This window comes from Sinocyclocheilus anshuiensis, unplaced genomic scaffold, assembly GCF_001515605.1.
Source record: "Sinocyclocheilus anshuiensis isolate Anshui unplaced genomic scaffold, SAMN03320099.WGS_v1.1 scaffold914, whole genome shotgun sequence".
Classification (NCBI taxonomy): Eukaryota; Metazoa; Chordata; class Actinopteri; order Cypriniformes; family Cyprinidae; genus Sinocyclocheilus; species Sinocyclocheilus anshuiensis.
This window is the reverse complement of record NW_015539870.1, coordinates 33,078-55,284: the sequence shown is the minus strand read 5'-3', so window position 1 is coordinate 55,284 and position 22,207 is coordinate 33,078. Positions and strand designations below refer to the sequence as shown.

The following is a 22,207-nucleotide window of genomic DNA, read 5'->3' as shown; positions in this document are numbered from 1 at the left end:
ACTTTAACTCTATGATGGTTAAACTTAACAGTTAATCCGCGAATCACATGCGTGCCGAACCGTGCAGCCTGATCCATAGCCTACGGATCACGGATCATCTACGATCCGTTGCACCCCTAACATATAGGCTAGGCTATATATTATTTAACAATCCTAAAAGTTTGGTTTATTTATTAAAACTAAGCTAAAGATGTTTTCTAGTCTCATTAACACCTACAGCTGCTACCTCATGAGCTTGTAGCAGTATCATCCTAATTCTATACAGTTTTTAAATGGACAGTTCACTCAAATAAAAAAAGTTAGTTCTTCTGTGGAACACAACTGGAGATATTTTGTTCTCGCTGCTCTTTTCCATACAAATTAATGAAAGTGAATTGCGACTGGGGCTGTCAAGTTCCAACATCATCATAAAAGTAATGTAACAGTAGCCCGTTTGATATATTCAAAGTCTTTTGAAGCCATATGATAGATTTGATGACTGGTATTTCATTTTTGGGTGAACTGATGGAATTCCATTACAGCTTGTTTTTAGTTTAAATTCTCTGTACTGACTCAATGAATGAAGTGACCATGAACAGGATGTGCCCAGTGTTCAGTACTGTATTCCACAAGGTTCGGGTATGATTTCATTTGCTAAACATAAACTAAGCTAAAGATGTTTTCTAGTCTCATTAACACCTACAGCTGCTACCTCATGAGCTTGTAGCAGTATCATCCTAATTCTATACAGTTTTTAAATGGACAGTTCACTCAAATAAAAAAAGTTAGTTCTTCTGTGGAACACAACTGGAGATATTTTGTTCTCGCTGCTCTTTTCCATACAAATTAATGAAAGTGAATTGCGACTGGGGCTGTCAAGTTCCAACATCATCATAAAAGTAATGTAACAGTAGCCCGTTTGATATATTCAAAGTCTTTTGAAGCCATATGATAGATTTGATGACTGGTATTTCATTTTTGGGTGAACTGATGGAATTCCATTACAGCTTGTTTTTAGTTTAAATTCTCTGTACTGACTTAATGAATGAAGTGACCATGAACAGGATGTGCCCAGTGTTCAGTACTGTATTCCACAAGGTTGGGGTATGATTTCATTTGCTAAACATGACTGTAGTTTTAGCCTGTGGATGAATACCACTATTCTCAGTTGATCTGTTACCCTTTAAGTGGAGAATCCGAATCTCGATGCTGGAGTCTTCACAACAGCTATCAGGATTGAAACACTCCTGCTCATTACATGTCATTACAACTGAACAATACATGTGAGCTTTGAGATCTGACAGGGTCGTCTTTGCACAGATCATGCCTGTAGGTGGCACTACACACATACAACAGTGACCTCATGTTAGATTATGCTAATACTTAATCAAAAGAGAGGCGATGATTAAAGCAGAACTAATTTTGATTTAAATGCGCTTAACTTTTTTTAAATAAAGCTTTGTAATTTGTTTCTTTCGGTTTAATTTTGAATATATGTAATTTATTTGTATTTAATGTCATTGATTGTAATGGTTGGAGGCAAACTGCAAAAAAAAAAATAACTTTTGAGAACAAAATGAATGATGGAACACTGTCTTGTGAAATATTATGTTGTGATTTTGTTGGTGGTAAACAAAGAATGGTCTAAATTGAAGGCAGGTGTGTTGAGGCAAGTTGGAGCTAAACTCTGAGGGACACCGGCCCTCCAGGACCGAGTTTGGGCACCCCTGGTCTAAATAGTCTTTACTAAAGTAAAGGCATTTATTTGTTTAGCCTTATTATGTACTCAGTGCCATTGAGATTGTAGACTGAATTCTGATTCTAATTTGATTGGGCAGTAGTGGCCTGTCTCTCCGGTGGGAAAGTTGACGCACTGTAACCACATGTAGCATCACCGACTTGTGCCACAAAACTATTTTTTAAAAGCACCAAAGTTTATTCATAATGTTTAATTGTGTTTTAATCTGGTGTACTCCTGCCTTATTTTTACTGTTTGAAGGAGGGATAAATAATTAAGGAAGTAAAAAAAAGATACTCACGTTGAAACTATTAAAAGAACTTGAAAGCAAGTGAAAAATAGAAAAATAAATGTGCACTGAAATAGTAAAACTTTTGAGGTGTTTTTTTTTAACTATTGGCAGCTTCATATTGAGACTTTGTGCTTGTATATTTGCTTCCTTAGTGAGGTAACAGGTATCTCAGTGTATATAAGGTATACATTTTAGTTTTTGAGAGAAAACCAATGTGACTTAATTTTTTATTAAGATAATTTCAGCAATGTGGTTGTCCTTCACTTGAGAGTGCAATTCTGTACTGTGTTTGGTGAAAGATTATCAAGTGTTGTATTGTGGATCTGACTTTTTGAGCATAGTGTTGCAGTGTTTTCCAAAGCCATAATTAAAAAAATAAATAAATCAAAGCTGGAAAAAGATAGGTATATGTGCCCACGTCCAGGAGCGCACAATAAAAGGAGAATGGTCTTTTCCTTTCGCTCACTTTATTTTTTACCCTTGCTGTTGTAGCTAGCCTAATCATTTTAAGTTTTAAACAATTGTATCTAAAATGTATATAGCATAATTTTATTTTTGTTTGGATGAATTATTTTGTAATTAATATCAACGTTATTTGTATATGACCTTTATATTGTTAATCGTGAAATAAAATGTTATTAACACTTTATTTGAGGTTATTGTTTTGAGAAGTTGGGAAGTTTATATAGAATAATAACAGAATTTGATAATCCTTTATGATTTATATAACATTAAACAACTTTTATGTATGCATGGTTATTGTAGCCATGGTAACCACAAATTAACCATGGTTTTGTTACTTCAAATAATAATTTACAAAAGTATTCAGATAATTTTTTTTGCTGTAATAAAAACAGACCTAAGCGAACCACAGCCTTTAAGATGACTTAAAATGCATTATATAAAAACAATGAGGCAATAATGATTGGTTAATTAATAATAATAATACGGCTCTGGGTATTCAGTCTTTGGTAACGCCTTGCAGGTTACCAGGCAACGCACAGACTAAAAAACTGGTCTGGAGAAGCGTATGTGAGTGGAGCGGAGCAAAAGAAAATTCCCCTACCCCTCAAAGCTTTCTGCAAACGCTCGGCTGAAACTCCACTCCGGGTTTTCCCGCCCACTTCAGCTGATGAAATTAACAAGCTACGAAATTGTTTTGGCAGGGCTGCTGCTGGCCAAATGGGTGCCCTAAACAGAATTGTATTATTGTGTCCCCTCCCCCAAATATTATGAAAGTAAAAAAAAAACACCTTCTACAGGGGTCAAAATAGAACTTTAATAAAATATAAAGGTAAATAAATACATTGTAATTAAATTGTATTATGTGTAGGCTACAAAAAAAATAAAGATATTTGAATTAAATGTTTGGTCAATATTAAACATAACAACAGCAATTACCAGGACTTTGGAGCTCTTTGCAGGCATTTGTAATATGTAATGTACATAAATTGTTTATTTTGTATTACATTATGTATTTTAACAGTGTATTCAATAAAACCATATTATTATTAATTAACCAATCATTATTGCCTCATTGTTTTTATATAATGCATTTTAAGTCATTTTAAAGGCTGTGGTTCGCTTAGGTCTGTTTTTATTACCACAAAAAAATATTATCTGAATACTTCTTTGTAAATTATTATTTGAAGTAACAAATCCATGGTTAATTTGTGGTTACCATGGCTACAATAACCATGTTTTTTTTATTCGTAATAAAACCATGGTTAATTTTTGTAAGGGGATATGGAAACTAGGCCTATAAGAGAGAATATTAAGGCAGATGCGGTGGTGGTGGTGAAATTAATACCGACATTAAAACACGTTATTAATGTCAACAGCTAAAAAAGTTTCACAGGATTATGAACGTACCTGAAAGTGATGCATGGGATTTATCTATTTTTTTTTTCTTTTCTTTTCTGTTCTTTTCTTTTCTTTTCTTTTCTCAGGCATAGTTCATCAATTATGATCGATCATTTGCAGTCAGCCGCAAACATGAGGTGAGGGCGGGCCCTCACGTGTGCGTCACGTGTGCTTAGCCTATACTGCCAACTGCATTCACCTTAAAATGCATATATATATATATATATATGTTCATGTTTACATTTTTATTTATGTAAATGTATGTTAATATTCATATAGAACTAAATGTTTTTTTTTTTTATTATTTTTTAAATATGTTTTTAAATGGTAAAAAAATATTTTGTTGATCCAGGATTAACATTACTGTCCAAAAATTTAGACTAAACCCAATCCCTACCCCTAACCCTAACCCTATGTAAATGTATGTTAATATTCATATAGAACTAAATGTTTTTTTTTTTTATTATTTTTTAAATATGTTTTTAAATGGTAAAAAAATATTTTGTTGATCCAGGATTAACATTACTGTCCAAAAATTTAGACTAAACCCAATCCCTACCCCTAAACCTAACCCTACCCATAATTTATTCCTAAAATCAGTGTGAAATGATAGCTGATTAGCAAGGGTGTAGAAGCACCTAACCCTGATCGTAAGCCTAAAACAGATATTTCCTGAAAAGTTATCCCTCAATTCTGATTGGTTAATTGGAATGTTGTACAAGGATGTTGATCCAGGAACATGTTGTAGGCTACTTGGTGAAATCAGGGTCAACCCCCTGGGAGTTGGTGCCCTACGCAAACTGCGTACTCTGCCTATAGGGACTCAGGGAGCGGCGGTACTGCGTCTTCGTGTAGGTTATCAGACATTTGTATTGGTTACTAAAACCATATTGTAGATTATCTAGTGCACTTATTCCACGTGCATTAAATGACTCGAGAATACCCATAATACAATAACAGGGTTATCACTCCTTTCACATGTAGTGGACTTAACGACATCTGCTATATAGGGGAATAGTAAATAGTTAAATGAGGGCATATGGGGAGCGATTCCAGACATTCTGGCACGAGACAAACCACTAAACACTCCGTGCTCCAGAAAAGCTCCACTCCGCTTTCACTCCACATTGCTCACGTACAGTAGGCTACTAGACTCGAAAAATGCAAACTAAACTAAAAATAAAATATCAACTTAAAATAAATTAAGTCAATACACATACTCTTGGTTTGAGTTATACAAACAGAGAACAGACCATATGCTAATTAAATATTCATGAAACGCCGCTCGGCCAATCAAATTCGAGGACTGGAACTAAACGTTGTATAATTCAGCTGTACTTCAGCTCAGTTTATTGTAATACATGACGCGCCTTAGCTTAATATGCGACTGCAAAGCACCACTAGAGATGCACGTATGAGATGGGTTGTGCAGTGGAGAGTTCCTCAGAGCCTCAGTTTCCTCCATCAGTTGCATCATTGCCCTGGTACTGAAGCAGCCGCTTCCTGCCGTCTGTCATCGCGATGATGAGGATGATGCCGTTCAGTAGACGCAGGACGCACGAGCACTCTTGAGCCAGATCACTTTAATCGATCGTGACATTGTGGGATACAACAGTTGTACGTTGGCCAAGATAACGAAGGATTGAACTCTCGTCTTTCTCGCGAAACCTCTCCCGTTATTCTGGGGCAGATCCGTCTTTAAGTCCCCCTTTGAGATGTGTATTGATCTTTTTTTAAAGATGTCGTCATCCTATATGTTCATGGGTCGGTTCTTTGAAGGGCAGAGACGTGGAAGTGAAGGAGCACGTTCATTCTCTTCATTATAACGCCTCATCTGTTGGATACCAATATAAGCCACGCTAATGGAAAATACGGTGAGTGCTGGATAATATGCGCAGTGTTATCGAAGGCTTTTATGGCCATGTTATATGGGAAAGAGTGACTAATCAGGAATTTATTGACATTTAAATGGGTTACAGTGGGATGTAGTAGTATTACACAACGTGTCTGCGAGCATGAATTGTTTCACATCTGTGGTGTTTATAATAAGCACAATAACGCTCAGAAGTTATCACTTAAGACCACGGTAAAACCAAATGTTCAAATTATCCATAAAAATACTAAAAAATGAATTTATTTTCTAAATGATATTGTAAATATTATAAAATTAATATAATTTGTAAAAATATTTTGTCAAGATATCTAAAATGTGTTTAACAACCAAAATAACTGGTTTTATTCAAGTAAAAAATATTATTTATTATGAATGAATCAATGTGACTGTCACACCAACATCATTTTAAGGGGTCAGATCAAGTAAAAGAGAACTACGCAAAAATTACGTTTTTTTAAAGATATTTTTTATTAAAGTGCATTTTTCTTTGATGTAAAATACTTAAATTTAAAGAATGTATTCAAATTAATTCTCTATTGAGTCATACTGTTATAAAATGAAATTAGCATCAACTCACAGTTTGTGACTTTTTGTATAACCGACATGGGCCTATAATAATATAATAGGGTTATAGGAATATATTATTAGATAATGTAAAATAAAATAAAACAAACAAATAAATACATAAATAAAAGCAGAATTTTTGCACCACAGTTTCAATTTTAGTGACATTTTGTCCCTTTTATTGGCATTTTGTACCCAGCCCTCATTAATTTGCTGACTCTAGTGTATATTTCAGTAGAACTGCTGCTGGAATTCATGGGGCCCAGGACCACACTGGACCAAACTATTGGTGCCCAATGAGTAGGCTATACTATAAGACAGTGCTTCCCAATCTTTGTCCTGAAGTCCCCAAACTGCATTGCATACAACTACATTGTAGATGTCTCCCTAATCAAACACATCTGATTCAACTCATCAGCTCATTAGTAAAGACTCCAAGATCTCAAATGTTCATGTCACATATAGGGTTGTATTGGTATAATATTTTCACTGTATGATAACCATCTCAGAAAATATCACAGTTTCACGGTATATGGTATCATACAATGTAATTTGATATTAATTCATTTGTAAATATTTCAGGTGCATGTCAGTTTTTCTAGGAAAAAAAATCTCTCAGTTGCAAAAAAATCATCTAATGCTGTAAACTATGGGAACCCTCTCATTTGGTACATAAATATAATATTACTATTACAATTATGAATATAATACCTAAAACGTATTATATTAATTTTATACTTATCATATTTACTAATTATATATAGCCTATTATATTCACACTCAATTAAAAATGCTGTACAGCCTACAGTACAAACATTTAAATTGCACACAAGGTATTTTTTCATAAGAACTTGTCTTCATGACTGATGGCATTCATAAATAATGAACAGGTTAAGTAAATAAGCACCTTTCTAGTGATTTTTTCTAGCTAACTAACAAACTATGAACATCGGTCAACTTTCCTGAGGTAAATATAACATTTACTCTTTTATTAAATGTTTTATTCGTACCTTTACTTGACTGAAACTGTAACGGGTTGATGCATGGAAGAGGAGAGGCAGGATCCAAATGCTAGCAGTGTGAGGTTTAATAAAACAATAGGTAATCCAGGGCATAAACAGGAAACAAGAACACAGGGAGAACAAGGCAAAGGAAAACACGCTACAACATAGCAAAGACAACAACTGACAAAGACTAAGGCTAACACGGGGGTATATATACACACAGGTTAACAAGATAACAAAAGGGTGGAGCTAATCGATTATGTTTACTTATGTATAAAAGCCTACATTAAAATCTGTCATATAAATTGGTCTCTTCATTAGAAATTGCCACCATTGATGGACAACATTTTTGAATAATATAAAAAATATCTGTATGACATTATATTGTGCAGTTCTTCCCTGTTGTACCGAATATCTATACTTTTCAAATTATCATATCGAAGTTAGAAATTCAAATATTGTAACAAAATTAATTTTGTAGGGTGCCACAAGTTTGTTAAAATTTCCAAAGGGTGCCGCCACTACAAAAAGGTTGGGAAACACTGACCTAGACAACTAACAAGAGGGTACCATGGAGACAAACGGTTATATACTGTAAATATCCCTGTGTTTCGTTTGGTGAAGGGGTCACAGGTGGTCTCGCTGGAGCAGCAGGTGGAGAGTGTGGAGAGGAGCATTGTGTTCCTTAGACAGGAGCAGCTGTCTCTGCTGCATGGACTACATCTGGAGATCCTGTCCCTCCAGAAACGCTGTACAGGTGTGTGTCATGACCATTCCCACAGTACAGCCACCTGCATTTGATTTTGAGTAGTTGTACACACATGAAACAACGCACATAATTGAATTGAGCAACATTTAATTTATCATAAATCACACCTAATTGGATGTCATTCCAAATATAATGTTAGCACGCAATTTAATTGTGTTGTCATGCCCTAGATGCACAGATCCAGTGCAGAGGAGAGCAGGGTTACGTTGCTCTCTTTGGTGGCACAGGCTCCACAGAGAGAACCATGGGTCAATAGCTTCCTGTCAGTGCAGGGTTTGTGTTTTCCCTCTCAGTAATATAGGACACGGCCTTTCTACCTGAACATTGCTGGAAATGTGCTGAGCCTGCTAGCGCAGAAAACCAGCACACTGCATATTCATCTCTTTGCTCTTCTGCCCTGTAGAGCAACCAATCATACTATAGTTTAAAGCCTTCTCAGTATCTGCAACACAGGAAATCAGTTTTTCTTTTGCAACCCTTTGATATATACACTACCATTCAAAACTTTGGGGTCAGTAAGATTTTTTTTAATGTGTTTAAAGTCATACTCAACATTTATTTAGTCACAAATACGGTAAAAATAGTAATATTGTAGAATATTATTACAATTTAAAACAACTATTTATTTTATAAAACATCCATTTTAATATATTTTCAAACGTAATTGATTCCTGTGATTGCAAAGCAAATGATGATTTGGTGCTCAAGAAACATTTCTTATTATTATCAGTATTGAAAACAGTTGGTCTGCTTAATATTTTTGTGGAAACCATGTTTTTTGGGGAGAGGGAGAGGGGATTCTGTGATGAATAGAAAATTCAAAAGAACCGCATTTATTTGAAAGAACATTTTTGCAACATTATAAGTATATTTACTGTCAGTTTTAAACAATTGAATGCATCATTGCTAAATAAAAGTATTAATTTCTTTAAAAAAAATCATTCTGCCCCCATACTTTTGAATGGTAGGGTAAATTATATTGTTTAATTTAAATGAATTGGCTTTATTATTGCTTTATTTTACTTTTTATTGCTTTTACCTCCGTAATCTGACACATGTCCAAATGAAATGTAAAATGTAGGGTGGGACATTTTATGCACTAAACAATTAATTGAATAATATAAATGCTAAATCGAATCAAATTAATTCCAAATCAATACTAATTTAGAACTTATGGCATGATCTATAATGATTCTGGAATGTATCATTTTCAAAATGTAAAAAAAAAAAGGCTCAGAAATAACAGTGTATCTGTGTTACTTACAGAACTTACACAGGAACTCAACATGAAGCCCCCAGGCAGGAGTGAAGCAGGTGAGCTCTGTTGCATTCCAAAAATGTTGTTTCATGTATTTGTGAATGGAGTTTTTGTATTTTTAGTACAGGTGTTCAGTTCAGTACACAGCAACAAGAACAACAGCTGTAGCTAGTATTTAGGTTATATGCTGGTAGATATTAATATTTGTACTAGATCACATTTGAAAGACTTTAGCATACATGAAAACATATTAACTCTGATAATAAATACAATTATCCACTAGACACTTCTTTTGTTGTTACAATTCCATATAATTTGCTAAATTCTAGTGATTAGATTTAATGCAAATATAGTGTTTTTAATGACCATGTCTTATTAATGTGATAATAATTTATCTAAAATGCTAACCAATCGCACATTAAGCGGCCACACAATGTACAAGCAGGAGACGACTCCTCTCCGTACTGCAGGTCATCCCTCTCTCCTCCAGCCTGACGCAGCCTCATCCTCCCACAAATTGATCCTGCCTGTGTTTTCGTCTACGCTTGCTGCACATTCCCAGTGGGGGTGTCCAATTACAGCATGTTCTTTTGCTGAGACAAAGCTGGGCAAGGAGACAGAGAGGAATAGAAAAGAAAAAAATAGATTTTTAAATTATAATCAGACGTGGTGAGTTTTAAATCTGTTTGTACAAATGACTAATAATTTAGTAATCAGTTACCACAATATGAACATAATGTACACTACAATTCAAAAGTTTGGCGTCAGTACGATTTTTTTGTTTGTAACTTTCTATTCATTTATATATATATATATATATATATATATATATATCCTTATAAATATTCCACAGCACAACTATTTTCAACATTGATAATAGTAAGGATCATGTGACACTGACAACTGGATTAATGGCTGCTGAAAATTCAGCTTTACCATCACAGGAATAAATACCTTTATTTTAATGTCTTCTCTACTGCAACAAAGCTGTGGCCTAACTGCAAAGTTTCCAGGATCAAGGTTGTTAGTGTGATATTTTTTTTCTACAACAGTTCAATAAACAAGAAATTAATATTGTGTAACATATTTAAGACACAATATTACCAATATTTCATGTATTTGTGCTCTGCCAGTGAAAATCATTCCAAACGAAGGTGTAATAAAACTTTACATCGCTGAGCAACACATACATAGCAGTTGCGTTCCTGAATGAACTATTGTGTCCAAACGAATCAGCTGATTGAATGATTCAATGAGGTCTGTGTACTTTTGTGTCTATTCATTTTTTTGTTTTTTAACCCAGAAATAAAATATGGAAAATTTGTTTTTTCCTTAATGGTTCAAACACTGATGAATAGAGTAAGCAGACACAAACTAATTTTCATTTTTCAAAATTCGTATTTCATTAAAAATCATAAAAATTACATAAAGCTTGTTTTTTAATGAATATAAATGCTAAATTTAGTTTCTAGCTTTTTTTACTGTCTCTATACAGATGGCCTAAGCTCCCTCTCGCGCTACTGATGTGGCTACCTCTAATCTATTGCTTTATGAAAACCTTTGGCTTAGATATTTTTGTGATCTTGATAATTGTTCACGCCTAAAAACATTACATTATTACATATGTCTTTGCATTTAAATGTATCCAGGACCAGTTCTACGGGAGTGTTAGGGGGAATGAAATGAAAGCAAGAGCACCTCAGTTGAAGCTGTAGAAATAGGATATACTGGCGAAACATATTTTCCAGACGCTCCAGTGTGTATTTGTGTTTGAACTTTAGAGAGCTTCAAAGGTTTCTATTTTCAGCGTGCAATCACTGACATTTCTGTTGATTTCTTGAACACAATGGCTAAGCTGAGGCATTAAGTTAGAATCCATTCACCGCTCAAAACACCACAGTTTTGATCAGTGCTGCACGCTCGGGAATCTCTCATTATAACAAACAAAAAATGATTTAAATAACAAATTCACTGTGCAGTGTAGAGCTTCATTGATTATAACGGAACTTTTGGAGATAGCGATAAACTGAAATGAGTGACACTTTTTAGTGATTATACTCTTTGGCTATAATCCATTCAGAATTTGAATAAGTTTTGTTTTTCATGATGCTACTAAAAGGACCAGTGACCTCTCACATGCTGCAAAGTTTTGGGAGTGACATTCATATGTCAAAAATATGTCAAAAGAGATGTACATTAAGGCTAGAGCACCCTCAATTATTTCAGAAGCACCCTCAGTGATTTGATTCTGGAACCGGGCCTGCCTGTATCTGGAGAAGTAGGAAAAATTATAATTTTATATATTTCTATGTTATATTTATACAGTATATTTACCCCATATATTAAAGCCTCATGTGTAGCGCTCGTACTGAACGTGCATTGAGCGACCATGCATGGTCCTCTCCAATACCGTGACCCAGATAGCACACAAAATTATGACTAAATTATACCCCAATATTTAATTTCATGATGATAAAGTTCCCAGAATTCTGCAGTGTCTATTTTAAAATCATATAATGTAATTAATTAGGTCTCTGCATTGTTCCAGAGACGGCTCTATAGCGGGAGAATTAGCCTACTTCTAATTTGGCCAAAGAAAACTTGTAAAATTGACATTTTTCTATATTAATTTGCGCATTTTGAAAATGTTTGTTAAAGGTGCTAAAAGTCTTTTTTCATTTTTTTCCATCATGGTTAAAAAAAAAACGAATGGACACAAAAGTACACGGACCCAATGATTTACTTATGTCGCCACCTACTGACCTAACAATGTATTCTACAGTCACTGTAAAATACACATTGCCAGTGCACATAATAACAGTATGTTCAGAACGCAGATACACAGACAAGTGGAAGAGTGAAATATTTAATGCTGAAATCATTTTATTTCTCACGGACAGGAAAAATAATCTTCTGAAGTAACTGCGGTGCATCAAAAATAGAAACAGGCCGTGTTAACTGATGCTGCGTTGTGACTACCGAAGCCTGTTTACAATGTTATACTTCTTTGCTGTGAATGATTTTTCATCTGAGGTCAAACAGATGTTTTGGATGTGTTAGTTTAGTCTTCAAAGAAGCCCAAAGGAACAAACACTGTTTGATGATGGAAATGATTTCATAATTTACAAGCATATTGCTTGCACAATGTGAATATTAAATGAACAATACTCATCTTTTTTTGATGTCTATCACTTCTTATCTGCACAAATGCTTTTGTCAACTGATTGTTGTCGACATCTCAGTTTCATTACACATTCTATTAAAAGGGTCAGAGGTAGCAAAAAGTGAACTCAATAAGGAACAGTGGAGAGATCAGATTTAGGGATCGGATAACACAGCATTTTCTATAGTCACATCATGATTCATCTCAGTCTGGATGCATGGGGTGGGACTGATAGGCTGGCTGTGAAATCAGGACAATCTGGACAAACTGATGTGCTAGTATAGTGCAATAAAATAGAAAAAAAACCACACACAAGTGAGACAAAAAAGAGGGAAAGATATTGAGCTCACAGCAAAAAGTCATCAGGTTCATGTGGATCAGGAGTAGAATGTCTGACACTGATTCCTATAACTCATTTTTGGTCTACTTAGCCTGCCATTTTATCTGAAAAACATTACATTGATGTGAGGGTATGACGCCTTCAACTGGAAAATACATTTTATCCTTCATTTGTTTAATTATAGTTAAATGACCTGTTAAACACCAGCTGTTCTTCCATGCTTCGAACTAATTCTATGACACATTTTCTCACTCATAATTTACAGTATATAGTGTCAGATACATGGAATTTACAGTAATATAAGAGTGATTTAAGATTTGTTAATAGTGCTCTATACTTTTACATTTATTGATTTAGTAGAAACCTTTTTCCAAAGTGGCTTTCTAATGAGAATAAAATTATTTACTTCACATTTGCTCTATGCTTTGAGGGCACAGTAGTCAAGCATGCTTAGGGAGGTCTTGTCCTAGACATTCAATGTGTCTGATAACCCTGAACAGATGGCACACCATGCCAGTAGCCAGACCAGAGTTGAGATTAGTTGATTTGGATTTGGTCAGTAAGTCCCGTAATCCTTGGGCACAGAAGAGCCTTTTGTCTACTTTCCTCTCCCACATCCACTTACCTTTTAGATCGCAGATTAGTTAGGAATTTGGTTTTACGGCTAAATCTGATTTTAGATGGAAGGCTTGTTCATATTATTCATGCCGGTTTCAAATCACAAGGTAGATTATACATGAGTCTTCACTTTTTCTGGTTTATGTTTATGCTGCATGTAAAACATGGGCCAAACTCTAGATGTGAATTACAGGGGGGTTTGATTCCCCTACTTAAGGCTTGAATTCACCACACTGTCAGGAAATATATACTGAACAGAGGGTATATGAATCCAGAAACAACTTTATTTGGACACAGGGCGAGATCAGGAGAAAACAGGTGAGTATAGCAAGCATAAACTGAATGAGCAGAGTATTGATGACGAATAGAACAGTCCTGCTTTGTCTTACAGATGGCGATAGAGACGGAGAAGCACACACTTCAACAATGGTATCCGCAGGTAAATAGTAACTGGCGATATCTTCGAGAACAGACATAGGAGTACCAGGAATCTTCACAGGTAAGCACAGAGACCAGGTAAGTGAGTCTTTCCTAGTTCAAGGCCAGACGCTGACTGAGGCTGAGGTGTGTGCTTAAATAGTGTGCCATGACATTGTAATTGTTGACAGGTGCGGGTAGTTAATATTCGGGTGATTGGGAGTGCTGGGTAGTGGAGGTGAGAGAGTCTGTTCGATCTGTGACATTACTCCCCTCTACATGGTACACTCCAGTGGACCGAGGACCCTGATGTCACGGTGGCCTACCCCATGCTCGAGGAGCTGGACGATGAGGATGTTGTTGATGGAATTCTGTGAGAAGAGCCGTATCTAGAATGTCATCTCGAGGTACCCAGCATCTTTCCTCTGGGCCATAATTCTCCCAGTCCACCAAATATTCCAAACGGCCACCACGGCGTTGGGAGTCCAGAATTTCCTTGATGGGATCCTCGATGATCTGAGGCGCAGGGGGCTCGTCACTGGGGCCAGGCTCTGTGGAAGAAGCAGATACAGGTGGATGGTAAGGTTTTATTAGGGAGACGTGAAAGACTGGATGAATCTTATACTGTGAGGGGAGCTTGAGTTCATATGTGACAGAATTAATTTGTCTTTTGCCCCGGAATGGACCGATGTATTTGGGACTTAGCTTACAACAAGGTGGGCGCAGACGAATGGTACCTCCGATGGTTCACCTGACCACAGGAACAGTGGGGGCTGGTAGCCAAGTATACATAGGAATGGTGTAAGGCCTGTTGATGGTTGTCGTCAAATTATTATTTTTTTTATTAAGAGTGCAAAACATACAACATACGGTGAACACAAAACACAAAAACAGCAATAGAACAGCAATGATAATAACAGCAATGAAAATAAACAGCAATGACAACCTGAATAATAGTAGTAGTATTAAGTAGTACTAACATGCATAATAATAATAATAATAATAATAATACTAAAGATGGTGATGATAACAATAATACCTTGTGATGACGGCAACTGTAATATCAATAATAATAAAAGTAATATAATAATAATTATGTAATAACAATAGTAATAATAATAATGTAATAATGACACATACCCAACACATACCACACCTATCCTAGCTTCTGTGTCAGCGGGCAAGGGTTTTTTTTTGTTTTTTTTTTCATTCACGGTAAGATTACTATATGCATATGTATGTATGCCTAAGCTGAGTATGCCATTTTTAACAACAGTTTGGTTGTCGTCAATTTACACGATCGCAAATCGGTTCAGGAAGCTACGGAGTACCTTGTTCATGAAATTCTGGAATACGGAGGGGCCGTTGATCAGGCCATACAGCATAACCCGGTACTTATAGTGTCCAGCTGGAGTAATAAAGGCGGCCTTCCACTCGTCCCCCTCACGTATCCGAATGAGGTTGTAGGTGCTTCGAAGGTCCAACTTGGTGTAAATGGAGGCTCCCCAAAGTTGCTCTAAAGCAGCTGGGACGAGGGGAAGAGGATATCGGAACTTTATTGTGATCTTGTTGAGTGCCCGGTAGTCATTGTAAGGCCGCAAGCCTCCGTCCTTTTTGCCACGAAGTAGAAACTGGAAGCAGCAGGAGAAGTGGAAGGACAGATGTAACCTTGCTTGAGAGCCTCGTCTATGTACTCCTCCATGGCCTTCTGTTCGGGTATGGATAGGGGGATAGACACATCCACGGGGTACTGACTCACCCGGTTCCAGGTCGATGGCACAGTCCCATGGTCGATGAGGTGGTAACTTGGAGGTTTGCTCCGGGCAGAAGACATCTGCGAATGAGGCATAACAGGTAGGGATATCCACGGATTGTTTATCTACTGGACTCTCAATGGACGTGGTGTTCACAGGGACAATCAAGGGTGACTGAAGAAGTCATGGAAAACAGGTAGGAAAGCATGTTGGCCCCCATTGCAGAACGTCTCCAGTGGTCCAGGATGTTTTCGGTTGGTGTTGTATCAGCCAAGGACGCCCTAGGATGATCGCTGTGGTGGACTCCTCCAGAACCAGAGGGATGAATTTTTCTTCGTGCAGGCAGCCAACTCGCAACGTCAAGGGTTTAACTTGGTATATCGTACCTCTTCGGTTTAACACTCTTCCTGTTACTGATTGGACCTGGTACGTGACAGGAGTGTGAGTCTTCTTGAGCTGTAGCTGCCTGAGAGAGCCTGGCTGATTCGTGACACACACAGGGTTAAAAATGTAAGGGTTTTTAAAAGTACATATACCAAATGTTTTAATCACACATATTACACACGTGTTTGATTTTTTTTTTGCCAGCGATTTACTTTACATTTGCTTTATGCTTTGTGGGCACAGTAGTCAGGGAGGTCTTGTCCTAGACATTTAATGTTTCTGATAACCCTGAACAAATAAATTAATACTTTTATTCAGCATGGATGCATTAAATTAATCAAAAGTGACAGCAAAGACATTTATAATGTTACAAGATTTCCATTTAAAATAAATGTTGTTCTTTTGAACTTTATATGCATCACAGAATCCTGAAGAAAAAAAAGTATCAGTTTCCACAAAAATATGAAGCAGCATAACTGTTTTCAATATTAATAATAAAAACAATAAATGTTTGGATTAATGATGCTGAACATTCAGCTTTGCCATCACAGGAATAAATTACATTTTAAAATATATTAAAATAAAAACTATTTATTACAGTTACTATTTCACAATATTTCTTGGTGTGAATAAGAGACCTCTTTCAAAAACATGTAAAAATCTTACAGACAGTATATAATGAACAGTTCAACAATGTTTTTAAAGTTAGAGCACATTTTCACATTGTTGTAGAATAAACTCGATAATGTGGATAAAACATTGATTTCTCAATTTAAGATTTACAGATCACAAGTATGTCACACAATTTTTTTATATTTAAAAAAAAATTATATTTATACAATATGATATATTTGTACAATATATTATTGATACGATATAATATACTTTAATATCAAAATGTCTTTAAGATTGTCTGTTGATGTTAATAAATTTGCTTGGGGCTTTTAAAGACAATTTAATTTGTTCAAGACGAACTGGAAACAATCATGTCATGTCTATCATTTCAGAAGGTTGTAAAAATCAACCTTCTGTAAGTTGTATAAAAAACAGTGCTTGAACTTACAGACCATGTCTGTGGTTAATCACACTGAATCACATTTTATTACAATAAACGTTTCTGTTCTATATGTCTTCCAGAGGTGACGGAGGAAGAGGAGCAGCTGGAAGCCCATTGTGAGGAGGTGGAGGAGCATCTGCAGGAGCAGCAGCAGATCCAGAGTGATCTGCGATGGGAGCTGAGTCAGAAGTCCGTCCTAGTGGGTGCTCTCCGCGCCAGTCTGAAGGAAAAGGAGCGCCATTTCCTGGAGGAATTAAAACACCGCAGCCACAGGACCACTGTGCTCAACACCGAGCTGCAGAAGCAGACAGAGGCGGCTGCGTACCTGTCCTTCCAGCTGCATTCAGCCAAGCAGAAACTCCATCAGCAGAGGCAGCAGCAGCAGCACAGGAGGCCTGCCCAGTCTGGTGTGGACAAGCCTCCCGTCCACCCTTCGCCTCAGGCCAGTGCCAGCAGCCCGACCACCATCAAACCCAAACGACGGAGCTCGAGCCGGTCTTCCTCGCACCTCCACACCGAACGCGCCAGGGAGTGTGTGCCGCGCGAGAGGGTGACTGGCCCCGAGGAGCCTATGGCCATGCCTGACCCCGCCCTCTTCTTCTACCCTTACAGACACAGATCCCGGCTCCGCCCACCACACAGACATGCCCTGCAGGAGGCGGAGGGGGAGGAGTCAGAGGAGCTCGATCAGGGAGCTTCTGTAAGCAGACTGGCAACAACAGTAGCTAAAGCCACTGCGACCACTGCGTCTACCACAGAGAACAACGCTGAATGAGCGTTTCTTTTACAGTTCAACCTGCTTGTTTTTATGATATTTCAACCTTAATTGCACCTTGAGCCCCTTGGGAGAACCAGTGACAGAAATGTTTATATTTGCAATACAGTTAGCTTTTTTTACAGTTTGCACATGCAGTGATTATTAAACTGAATTTTTGCTTACGTTCTCGTTGAACCAAAATCGACTCGTGTTTATGTTGCTGTAAAGCATTTTTGTAATCAAAAATGACCCTGAGGGCCTCAATACACGAACATGAAGTGCTTCATAAGGCCTGTTTTATGCATCCTGTATCTGTGGTGTGGAGTTTGTTCTCTGGCTATATTAACAGGTTACAGCATTCACACTGACATTTGTGCCGAATGAAGGTGTAAATGCAATTTAGTTTAGATCCGGATTCGAAACATGTTCATGCCAGATCACACAGCACAAAACACATTTAAAATACAGGATAAATATATTTATTGACACAATATTTAGCAGTATAGGCATTTATAAAACAGCATAATAATGTTTTTTTTTTTTTTTTGTATAAAAGATGTCTGGCATTGTTTATGTTCAGTACATCTGAATCAGAACAGCTACACTTCAAAGGTGTTTTGGTTTCATGCAAATTACCATTTGGATGTAAATGCAGTCACATCTTCATTTAAAGTAATAATACTCAGTTACACTCTACCAATAACCATTTCAAATGTTTTAGGCTTTATTAAAAGAAAAATGCAATGTAGTAACCCAGAAATCACTTTTCGAGCTGCCGAAGTGCTGTCAGTGTGAAATCACGACACTGCTGTTTACTTGCTGCAGACTCAGGATGTGCATAACAGGCTGAAGTCAGTGTCCTTGTGAGCTTGTTACTGCTTGAACTTGAGTCTTTGTTCAGCTGTTGTTCTTTTTTTTTTTAATCTGTGTGCCCTTTTGGTGAAATAGCTCATCTCAGATATTTCTGAATGATCAGGTAGTCTGTCTGGTGTCACCACAAGTGCACTCTTTCAGCCCTCCAGATGCGATGGAGATTTTATCACCTAAATACTCGTTTAATCAGATAGAGAAATCCTATGTGAATGAGATCTATACAGCCTGAATCAGCTTTATCTGCTGTATAGTGTGTTTATGTGTGGGCTTGTTGATTAGAAGAGAGTGGGCTCAAGGGTCAACGCGCCATTGTTCTGCCATCATTAAATGAGCCAGTGATGCCCAAAGGACTGATTAGTTTTAAGCTGCTTATGCTGTAATGTTTTAGTCTGATGTTGCAGATAACATGTTTGCATATGTGCCATTAGAATCAGAATGTTGTTTGTTTTATAATTCTATGTGGCCAGGTATGTGTGCATATACCAGGAGCTATGGTGATTTGATGACTAATAGCAATGTGATACATATCGCAAACATATTAAGTGTTTGTATCGCAAAAGCTTGTAAATTCATAATATGCAAGATTAGAAGTGGTGTGGTACAAATCAAGGCTTAACTCCTGTTCTTTGATGTGTAACTAAGAGAGGGTTAGTTCATGGAAATTGATTGGATGGGAGTGAAAGGCAACATTACCTTTCTTGACAACTAACAGACAAGTTTAAAGGATAGTTCTCTCAAAAATGAAAATATTGATATTGTTCTCAAACTCAGGCTATCCAAGATGTAGATGAGTTTGTTTCTTCATCAGAACGGATTGGGAGAAATTTAGCTTTGCATCACTTGCTCACCAATGGATCCTCTGCAGTGAATGAGAGTCTAAACAGCTGATAAAAACATCACGATAATCCACAAGTGATCCACATGAATCCAGCCCATCAATTAACGTCCATTACCCATTCACTGCAGAGGATCCATTGTAATTGAAATTTCCATTGAAATTTTTGGGTGAACTATTCCTTTAATAAGGGGTCCTAATAAGTAGGCTATACCATAGAGGACCGTAGTGTCACAGGGCTGAGGACAATATTCCTGGTTGTTAGCCTGTGACAACAAACATCATTTTGCAAAATAACATGACAGTAAAAGATTTAGTAGCAGCACCTATTTACAAACTGTTCTAAAGATATTTACAATTGTATATGTGGTATTTCTCTTTGCTTTATTAGATCAGATGATAATTTTGCTTTGAATATTGAATGTTTTAGGTTGTTAAAAATCCAAATAGGAAAAGCAGCCCTCACAGGGATTGTTACTGAATGCATAAAATGTTTTCCTTTCATTTTAAAATTGTGTCTAATTTGACACAGCCCTAACAAAGTGATATTTGCTTCACTCAGTGTCCGAAACCTTATTTTGTAAATGTATACGCATATGCCTGACACTATTTAAAAGGCCTATAACCAGTTTTTGTATTGTATCAGTGTAGAAATAGGGAGGATTTAGAATGCAAGTAGGTTGAGTTAGACTGTGTGATACACCATATAATCACATCCACTAGTTAATTAATAGATTTCTGTTTTCAATTTAATGATTCATCTTGGAAACATATTTTTGCTTATGAAATGCTTAATCGTTCTTAAGTTCTTTATAATTGTGATGTTAAAGAGATAAGCAATACTGCCTCACAAGATGACTTCTACATAATCATATTTACAACATACATTTTTGAACATTGTGGTGAATTTGAAACAATTATCCGTAGATACAGTACATGCAATATCTGTTTTTTTTCCCTGATGTTATTTTGTAGTCCCCATTCCATGAGATGAACAGTGTGCTAATTAAGGGTCTTATGTTGATTTTATTTGGCTTTTTTGTCCTTAATGGAATAACCTGTCTTCCCTTAAACTGGTAGAGGTTTTAAAACCACTATTCGGTTGTCTTGTTTTTAAAGGAGAGGGATGAGACAAGTGATTTGAACTAAATTTCATGGGAAACTACAGTAATGTTAACACACTGTATGTGCATGTTTGGACAATACCAGACATCAGTGTCCTGTTTCACAAACATTTGGAAAGTCTTGAAATGTACACAGTAATTCAAATCTCTGACAACCCACAGAAAATTGTGCAACGATAATGTGTCGCAATAAATAATCCACTGTTTACTCTATATTATATGATTAAATGGGTTTATTAAATCACTGTGTCAGTCCTTATTCATGGTTAGTCAACATGTCAACATCATTGACTTTAGAGAATAAATATTGTTGCTAATGTTATTGATTTCCTCAACCCTACAAATGTGTCCTATACAATATTTCAGGGGTATAAAATCCTAATCACTCTGATATGTAAAGCCATACTCAAAAGGAAACCTTCAGTACATTTAAAGCAAGTTTTATTAACAGCAGAGAACATACTGGAAATATGTCGATGACTCAATTTCATGAGTTTTACACATGTAGGCTACTGTAAAAAAAAAAAAGAAAAGTTGTAAATAAGACAACAATTATTGATGTTTTACAAGAAAATATTATTAGTCTTTGTACTTCAAAATGTTTAACTCAAATTGTTACTTGTTTTTTTTCTCTGTATTCATTTGCAAAATTTACTAGAAATTTCAGTGATTTTTTTCCAAGTAAATCCTACACCTACATTTTTTTCAGTGAAAAAACGTTTTTTTTTCTTTTTTAAGAAATACAGTTTTATTAACGTTTTTAAGACAATATATATCCAAAATGACTGAATCATAGCTGCAACAAACCAAAAATAAACACCCTTATTAGTAAAACTCTTAAAAAATGTAATACACAGATATTTGGGAGAAAATGTACAAATTAACAAAGATGGGTCTTTTCATTCATCTTCCAGTAAATGAAAGTCTCTTGTCATTCTAGCAAATTTGCAGGCATGTTTAATATTCGATTGGAAATGATGGACAATAGTTACAAATAAAATACAGAGATTTTGTCTTCATACACTTACATTTATAAAGAATTTACCTAGAATCAACATTAAATTAATAAAATAAATCTGCTTTTTGTCATCCAACAACATTCCAAATACAATATGGTTTCAAAAGAATTAAAAATAAATAAAATACATAAAAATCCAATTACTGCTTCCACAAATTCAGTTCACTTGAAGGATAGATAGACCTACCATTAAATATTTTGAAGTTTTGAAATATACAATTATTTGTAACATTTTGTAAAAGTATTACTAAATCGTTTTAAACCGGATCTTTGAAAAGAATTGCTCGAAAGAACCGAATTTCGGAAGTGAGTCGGACCTCCCATTATTATCGAGGTATTACGCAGATCCTTTTATCTGTTGCAGATCCTTTTATGCACAGCCAGGAATTTCAAATCTGGTTCACGTAAGATATTTTAATAAACTGTGTTAAATAAAGAACAAACTAAATGTTGAACCGAGTCAGTAAAATGCGCTTCTCCAAATGGAGCTATCGGGCTGCCGTAGC

The 22,207-nt window shown here is 36.0% G+C and overlaps 1 protein-coding gene across 2 annotated transcripts; it reads left to right on the top strand.

The window, feature by feature from the left end:
- The first annotated feature begins 5,248 nt into the window (after window positions 1-5,248).
- Window positions 5,249-17,988, top strand: LOC107685051 (coiled-coil domain-containing protein 92-like). Of its 2 annotated transcripts, XM_016481494.1 has the most exons (5): window positions 5,249-5,746; window positions 7,959-8,091; window positions 9,370-9,417; window positions 13,874-13,921; window positions 17,175-17,988. In XM_016481494.1, exons 1-5 carry the CDS (start codon window positions 5,735-5,737, stop codon window positions 17,867-17,869), a joined length of 936 nt encoding a protein of 311 aa, XP_016336980.1. In that variant the 5' UTR covers window positions 5,249-5,734; the 3' UTR covers window positions 17,870-17,988. The 2 variants fall into 2 exon arrangements, with proteins under 2 accessions (XP_016336980.1, XP_016336981.1); XM_016481495.1 differs by lacking the exon at window positions 13,874-13,921.
- The last annotated feature ends 4,219 nt before the right edge of the window (window positions 17,989-22,207 follow it).

Coding starts and splice junctions, on each gene's coding strand:
- LOC107685051 (XM_016481494.1), top strand. Junction 9,418..13,873: donor CCCAGGCAGGAGTGAAGCAG/GTGAGCTCTGTT, acceptor TTTGTCTTACAG/ATGGCGATAGAGACGGAGAA. Junction 13,922..17,174: donor TTCAACAATGGTATCCGCAG/GTAAATAGTAAC, acceptor TATGTCTTCCAG/AGGTGACGGAGGAAGAGGAG.